The 8,905-nt window shown below is 36.1% G+C and overlaps 1 protein-coding gene across 1 annotated transcript in view; it reads right to left on the bottom strand.

Moving 5' to 3' along the window:
• The window catches only part of CDC42BPA (CDC42 binding protein kinase alpha), a 217,974-nt gene that overhangs the window by 67,943 nt on the left and 141,126 nt on the right, over positions 1–8,905 (bottom strand). The window contains 1 exon segment of the mRNA XM_015591278.2: positions 4,131–4,378. Within this exon segment, the coding sequence (XP_015446764.1) occupies positions 4,131–4,378 (248 nt within the window).

The following is an 8,905-nucleotide window of genomic DNA, read 5'->3' as shown; positions in this document are numbered from 1 at the left end:
TAATTTAATATTATAAACTTACTTAAAATGATAGTTCTGGGGGGCAGAACTAATTAACCTTTAGAGGTAAACACTGTTCTAATAGACTTTTTAAAACCTAAGGGAGTAAAAAAAATCGGTTTTTGAAAAATGAGATAGAGAAATATAGACAAAGAAGTTTATATCAATAGTAGTTTGATGAAAAATCTTAGCAGCAAATAAAACTAAATGCGGATCAGTTCTGGATAATTTTATATGACTGCTACCAAATCAAGAAAGAACATAAGCAATGACTGATTTTTTAAAATGTAATCTTAGAAAGCCCTTATACCATTAAATTATTGAATATAAATTAAAAATCGAATTTAAATAATAAATTTCAGAAAAATAAAACATCTTGTGTCCAAGCAAATGTACTATTTTCCTTATTATCTATAGTCAAAATGTGAAATGTAGTTATGTTAAAGAATCCTTCTTGGTTCTTTAAGCAATTTCAAATAAAAAACATGAAAAATTACAAAGAAGCCTCTTTTCAGAAAAATATGTGCATGAATAAGTTGAGTAAAATTTCTGTGTAAAACCATTCTCTTTTCCTATTAGCATTAATGAAAGCTTAAGTCTTTCCCACATTAAAACAAAATAAACTCTCCCCTAAACCCTATGTCACACTCCATTTTCCACTTTCCTCGTCGTCCCATTCACTGGTGACCATTCTGAAATCTAGAAAGAGCTGGCCGTATCCACTTTCTCATCATCTAATTGTCTCTCGCCACACCAAAATCTGGCTCCTGCCACCACCACCTCAAAAACTCACCACTGTCTGAACTGTTATTCCATCCGATCTACGGGCTACCCTTGACAGTGATGTCCACGCCCTCCTCTTGAAACGTTTTCTTCTCTTGGCTTCAGAGATACCAGCTCTCCCGGCTTTAGCTGCCTGTGGAAACTGCCCTCTGTCCTCCACAGACGTCAAGGCTCCTAGGGATTCTGTCTCGGGTACTCGACTCTTCTCTTTCCACACATTTTTCCTGAGCTATCTCTTGCATACTACACTTCTGATTTCAACCATCACCTATTATGCTGATGAACACTGAATCTACACCTGAAGCTTTCTGGCTTTCAAACTGCTGACTTAGTATGTCCACGAAGATGCCTCCCAAGCACCTTGATTTCAAAATGCCCAACTCAAGAGAGCGCAGCACATAAACAAGTTCCTGCCACCCTCTCTGACTTCCTCTGTGCCCACATACTCTACTTTCTCTCCTCTTACTATAGGCGAACAACACAGCTGAGGCCAACACCTTCACTTATGCACCTGCTCAAGTACACTGCTCTGGCACTTTTCTCCTCTCTCTCTCCTGAATCATCTATTGGATGGTATGTGATTACAGCATGGTGTTATTTCTTCCAGCTAAAAACGAAAAGCAAAATAACTTCTAAGATAAATTTCTCGTCCAGCTCCTATCTCACTGCACTATTTGCTTTTATGATAAAAGACTCCAAATAATAATGGTGCCATCTACACTCTCTCCAGCTGTTCTCCTTCAAGCCCTTGGATCCTGCTATTGGGTTTCTGCCCCACTGTGCCACTGAAATTATTCTTATCAAAGTCATCGATGACTTTCATATTGTTAAACTCAACGGCCATTATTTGGACATCATTTCATTTGACTGAGACCTCATCCCATGTGGCATGTAGACAGACTTGATATGTTTTCATCACATGGCTTCCAGGATACCAAATTTGCCTGGTCTTCCTCCTATCATTCTTGCTGCCATTTTCTGTATCCACTTTGCTGTTTCTTCCTCATGCGCCAACTTCTAAAGATTGGTGGGCCCCTGTTCAGTCCTAGGACCTCTTTTTTACCTACACTCATTCGCTAAGTGACCTCGTGTAGTCTCACCTCTTTACCTATATCGTGTGAGTGATAAATATTCCCAGGATTTTATTTCTAGCCCTGAAATTCAGGCTGGTCTACAGGATGGCCTACTTGCCATCTCCACTGGGATGTCTCATAAGCATCTCAGACACAACTTGTTTAACATTGGCTCCTGATAATACTCCCGTCCCAAATGTGCTTCTCCTGTAGTCTTCCTCTTTAAATGGTAACTACGTTTTCCTAATTGCTAAGGCTCCAAACCTTAGTATCATCCTTGATAATTCCTCACTCCATATCTAATCCATCAACAAATACCATTATCTTTACCTTTAAATAATATTGGAAATTGAACATTTCTTACCACCAATTCTGCCACCACCCTAGGCCCCAGCCACCATCATTTTTTTTTTTTTTGGCCCAGATTATTGCTGTAGACCTCTAAATGGTTTCACTTCCTTTTCTCTTATCTAAATCAGACTGTTCTTAACCCAGTAGTCAGTACAATTCTCTTAAAATGCAAATCAGTAGTTGTCAATTTCCCACTCAAAATCCTATAAGACTTCCTCCAATGGTTTACTCAGAGAAAATAACTGGAAGTCAACTGCACAGACCTTACAAAGCTGTACGTGATCTGCCCCCAGTACCTCTCACACTCATCTCTTACTAGTCTTTCCCCTTAACTCTACTTCAGCCACACTAGCCTCTTCCTTATTCTTTTTCATAGACTTATTTTTTAGAAAAGTTTTAGGTTCACAGCAATATTAAGAAGAAGGTTCAGATTCCCCATCTAACTCCTGCCCGCAACAGGCACACTATCCACTATCTCCCACTATCAACATCCCTCACCGGACTCGTGCATTTGTTATAACTGATGACTCTACATTGATACATCATTATTCGTCACTCTAGTTTACATTAGGGCTCACTCTTGGTGTTGTACATTCTTAGGGTTTGCACAAATGTATAATGACATGTATCCACTATTACAGGATCATACAGAGTAGTTTTTTAAAATCCTCTGTACTCTGCCTATTCATCCTACCCTCTTCCCAGTTCCCAGCAACCACTGATTTTTTAACTGTCTCCATAGTTTTGCCTTCTCGTTTTTTTTAACAGGCTTGTTCTTCTCATACAGAATGTTGTTCTCATACATCCATAGAGCTATCTCCCTATTGTCTTCAGTCCTCACTGAGACATTACCCTCTTAGTATAATTTCCTCTGGCCATCCTATATATATAATTGAATCCTCCCCCTTAATGCTTCACAGCCCCCATTCGCTGCCTTATTTTCTGTTCTTGGCATTTATCATTCTCTACTATGTTTTATATTTTACTTATTTCATTCAGTCTTTCATCATCCTAAAGAAAAGCTCCCTAAGGAAAGAGGTTTCTGTCTGTTCACTGCTGTTCCCAGGGCCTAATCAGTGCTTTACACATAGACGGTTCTAACACTTTTGTTGAATGAATATACCAAATTGAATAAACTCAGGCTTTCAATATAAGTTGAGAATGATAATACATACATTCGGTTGCCTAAAATCTAGAAACCAGAGTGATCACTGACAATTTCTCCTGCTTCTCATTTCTCACATCTTGGTCACTATGTCCTTTAAGTTCTGTCTGTTCAATAGACCTTTTAAACCCATACACTTCTTCTCTCCACCTTCACTGCCGCTACCTAAGATCCCGCAACCTCATCTGTCACAGACAGATTCCTACCCGCAGTCTGCTCCTTCCAACTCGTTCTCCGCACAGTTCTAAGAGTGATCTTTTAAAAATATAAATACAATCACATCATTTTCTTGCAGTGGCCTTCGAATGAAGTCCACATTCCTACGCTCCTTCGTGATCTTGCCTCTGCTTTCCCTTCCAGCCTCGTTTCTCGCCACTCTCATCTTCCTGTTGATGTTTTCGCCATCATGAACGGCTTTTATTTTCTGGCTGCGCCACGCTTCCCTTGTCCGCTATAGATGCTACCTCTGCCTTGACACACTCTTCTACGGCTATATATTTCTTTCACCTTAACTTAGAAATAATTTTGACCCTCAAAATAGAAGCACTCAAGCTATTTTTTGTCCCTCTTCCATGGGTGCTCCTACACATCTCTCATTTGCTTTCCTATCATGCTGCACTGTAATTGTCTATTTACCAATCTCGTCCTTGGTCTTCCCGAGGACTGGAATACACTTATTGCCTATGCGTTCCCAGTCCCTGCCACATAACAGACATTCAAGAAATATTTATTAAAGGAGTAAATAACTTGATTCTTACCTCTCTCTCCTATTTTTTTCCAATTTGTCTTTCAAAATCAGAATTTCTTTGTTCAGAGCAAGTTGCTGGCCTTCTGAATCATGTAGTTCTTTCTTCAGATTTTTAATTTCATTTGCATGTATTCCTTCTCTTTTGGATAATTCTTCCTCATAAAAGATACTTTTCTTTTCCAAATCAGTCTTTAGTTTTGTTATCTCTTGCTGATGTTCTATGCTGCATACTCCTGGTGAGTAACTAATTTGTTTTTGCTGTAGAATAACAAAAGATTAGTTCATTTATAAGAATAATAAAATATCAAATAACTTATTTCTATAATAATACTTTTAATATAGTTAAATATTATTTTGTATACATCACATAAAAATAATACTTTCTATTAACCTTTTGTCTGCAATATGTTGTAATTTTTTCTCAGTGTATATATATGTCTTTACTGTTGTGTATGTTAAAGTCTTCTTCATACCAAGGTTATATATTTATCTGTATTTTCTGCTGGTACTTATAGAATTATTTCTTTTACACTTAAAATTTTAATTCACATACAATTATTGTTGGTGAGGAAAAAATCTAACTGCATCTTGTTTCTGATGTGGAACCAATAAAAAGTAATAAATACATGTGTGTCTTTAAAAGATTAAACTAGGGGAGGAGATAGTAGAGCCAGAATTTGCAAAAGTAAAGAGAGGGGGCTTCTGCAATGGCCCAGGGAGAAATGACAAAGGTCTAACATAACGTCATATTCACTCTACAATAAAAAAAAAAAGATAAGTCTCTGTGTTTAGGGCATTAAGGAGAAATCTAGTTGAAAACCATCTTTTTAGAAATTAGACTGAAACATACTCTCAGTAATAAGAGAGAAAGGAAAACAAAGTCCAAAGGTTCTTCCTGGTAGTGGCTAAAGGGTAAACGGAAATAGAGATCACAAGATTTCCTGAGCTTTGTAGCTTTTCTATTTCTTTGTTACATGTGAAGTATCTTCCCAAGTGATCGACAACAAAACTTTTAAAACCCAAAGAACCTATATGTTTCTGTTTTGTGACAAGGAATCAAGCTCTGGGGGACATTTTGTCCTTTTCTGAAGCTAGTATTAAGGGCAGAAAAACTGGAAACAGTAGTTGATTTAAAGTTGAAAGAATACTCTGCTGGCTTCTTCACATTTGAGGTACATAATTTTTTAACAAAACAATGGCATCAACGTGGGCCTCAGAAATGTCTCCGGGGTATCCGCTGCAATACGTAACCATTTATTCAAAGACACTTATGAAGTGCCTCCCATATGCCTGACCCAGACTGCCCGAGGCAGCCCAGCATGCAGAGCTCTGCTGCACCTGGGACGAGCCACATCAAGCCAGACTCTTGCTCTTATGCGGTTCCACAAAAACAATGCCGGAATCGACATCTGCAGCACTGACAACTTATCTACCTATACAGTACCCTCCCCCTATCCGTGGTTTCGCTTTCCATGGTTTTAGTTACTCGCGGTTGCAGTCAACCATAGATTGAAATATTAAATAAATTCCAGAAGTAAACTATTCATAAATTTTAAATCACATGCCTTTCTGAGCAGCATGATGAAATCTTGCACCATTCTGCTCCATCCCACCCAGAATGTGAATCATCCCTTTGTCCAGTGTATGCACGCTGTGTATATAAGCCATTCTTGGTCACTTAGTAGGTATTTCGGTTATCATGTGGATGGTCACAGTATCGCAGTGCTTGTGTTCAAGTTTATAACAGCCTAACACTATGGTATCAATGCCTAGGTCATTCATCTCACTTCATCTCATCCCATAAGCATCATCTCACATATCACAAGAAGAAGGGAGTCCCCACAGAGACGAGAGAGAGAGAAAGAGAGAGAGAGACCACATTCACATAACTTTTAATACAGAATATTGTTGTAACTGTTCTTTTATTATTAGTTATTGTTGTTAACCTCTTATGTGCCTAATTTATAAATTAAGCTTTATCATGGGCATATATGTATAGGAAAAACATAGCACATATAGGGTTTGACATTATTCACGGTTTCAGCATCCACTGGGGATCTGGGAACCTATCCCCTGCAGGTAAAGTAGACGACTGAACTACTCGTTCATTTTTCTAATAACCCAAAGAACACTTTTGGTTTGCTGTTCGGTATAGTGTAATTTGGCTGTTGAGATAATAACAGCAGCATGCACTAGAGATTTCAAGCGAAAATTACCCTGAAATTAAAACCTAACAAGGATACCACCAAAATAAGTCATAGATTTTTCACTCATCGATAGGATGTAAAAAGCCCAATAAAATGTTGATAAAATAAAATCATATGTAAAAAAAAGAACAGTCTACCTCAAAAGAATAGGTTTTACTACAGGTATTTAAGTAATTTAATATTAGCAAATGTATCGATAAGTGTGCAAAAATACATTATTTCCATAGGTTAAATCAAAATAAATCTATATGATGATTTCGGTAGGTAACCTGCCCAAAAGTAAATGATAAAATCCAGCACCAATTCCAAATACTACTCCAAGCTCCACGATAAAACAGAAAAAATTACAGTAAGTCTCCTAATATAAAAATTATCCATTTTCAAGCTATTAGATGAAAATCACACTTAGTGATAAAACACCAGAAGTACATTCCAAATAGTAGAATAAACAAGAGGAAAACATACTAAAAATTTTCACTGTTAATAGAAAAAACAATCAAACAAAAATCACCAGAAATTTATATACACACATAAAGAATGACGAAGGTAAACAATGCTTCTGAATTATATGAAAAATTACAAGTCTTTTTAAAAGAAAAATAAAAGACGACTTAAAACAACAGAAAAATACCATACAGTTGAAAGGGAAGATTAAGTAATATGCATTCAATATTTCTCAAATTATCTTCTTCGAAATCTAATAATAAAATTTTTATTGTGGGAGGTAGTGCAGGGGTGGGGGATGGAGACAAATGTTCCTAGTACATAGGCGAAAATAAATTAGTAAAAGTACCAAAGAAAATCTTGACTAAGGAAGAAGAATAAAGAGAGGGAGAGAAGAATATTCTTTTCAGATAATGAAACATGCTATAGATTTTTAATAAAGTAACGGCATAATAGATGACCAGTCTTTAAAACAATTTAATATATGAGACATTTTCATAACTGAGGAAGGCAGTGATCAGTTAATGAATTTGGAACAACCAGCTAGCAATAAAAAAATAAAATGACTCTCACATCATACCATTCAGCAAAACAAACTCCAAATGGATTAGAGTTAACATTTTTAAACCCAAAAGAAACATCCAGAGAAAAAAGCAGAATTACGTATTTATTAGCAAACTCTAAAAAAGAAGAAAAAGCCAATCTTTGAAGCCATGGAAGAAATGCTTAGGAAAATAACAATTAAAAAAAAGTTCTATAATTTGAAAAAGAAATGTCCAAAATTATAAGGCAAATGATTGGTGAAATAGTTACAAAAAAATATGAGAAGAAGTACAATATTTACTATGCAGAGCTTAAATGAATTGATAAGAAAAACATTGGGACGACAAAATTAAATGGGCAAATGACTTAGACATAATTCATACAGAGAAAATATGATCAATAAACAATCTTCTAATAAAGCAAGAAATGCTTTTCATCCTTGCAAAAATTTGTGGCATGTTTCAAGTGCCTAAAATGCCCTGACAATTTCATCTCTAGACATTTGTTCTGAGAAAGCAGTACATAAAGGTGCTCATGGTAATTATAATACTGCAAAAGTGAAAATTAAATATTTAGTAGTAAGGAATTAGATAACTGGATGTTCTTCTGGAATCATTAAAATTATGTTTATGACAATCAGGTAATAATGAGTGAAAATGTTTATATCACGCTTTCAACAGAAAAACACATGCATTAAAGGTTGAACTGTTCCTCCAAAACTCCTATGTTGAAGCACTACCAACCAGGACCTCAGAATGTGACCACGCTTAAAAATAGGTTCTTAACTACTGCATGATCTGATTTATATACGGAATCTAAAAAAATTCAAACTCTTAGAAGCAGAGAGTAGAATGACAGTTGTCACAGGTGGGGAAATGTTGGTCAGGGGAATAGTTACGGAGGGTGAGTAAGCTCTGGAGATCTACTGCAAAGCAGGGTAATAAAGTTAACAATACTGTACTATACACTTGCAATCTGCTAAGAGAGTGGATCTTCATTGTTCTCAGAAAAAGAAAGGAAATGAGGAAGGAAGGGAAAAAGGGAGGGAAAGAAAATTTTGAAAAAGATAACTAAGTGAGGTGATGGATACGTTAATTAGCTTGACTGTAAACATTTCGCAATGTATATATATAATCTAAACATCAAATTTTACACCTTAAATATATAAATCTTTTTTGTCAATTATACCTCAAAGAAAACTATACCTGGAAAGAAAATAAAAAATGGTTCTTTACAGCGATAATTAACCTGAAATAAGGTCATTAGTGTGGGTCCTATTCCAGTATGAATGTCTCCTTATAAAAAAAGAAATCCGGACTCAGAATCATGCACACAGTATAAACATTATGTGAAGATTAAGGCAGAGATCAGAGTAATACATTTATAAGACAAGGAAGGCAAAACATTGCCAGCAAACCATCCGAAGCCAACACGGCCAACACCTCAATTTTGGACTTGTAGCCACCACAATTGAGATGTAATTCCTGTTTTTTAAGCCACCCAGTATGTGGTAATTTGTAACAGCTACCCTAGCAAACTAATACAACAGGGTAAAAAAAAAAAAAAACCCAAGAAACAAACAAAAAAAAAT

This window comes from Pteropus alecto, unplaced genomic scaffold (assembly GCF_000325575.1).
Source record: "Pteropus alecto unplaced genomic scaffold, ASM32557v1 scaffold115, whole genome shotgun sequence".
Taxonomy (NCBI): domain Eukaryota; kingdom Metazoa; phylum Chordata; class Mammalia; order Chiroptera; family Pteropodidae; genus Pteropus; species Pteropus alecto.
The sequence above is the reverse complement of the archived record's forward strand: the minus strand, read 5'-3'. Positions and strand labels throughout refer to the sequence as shown.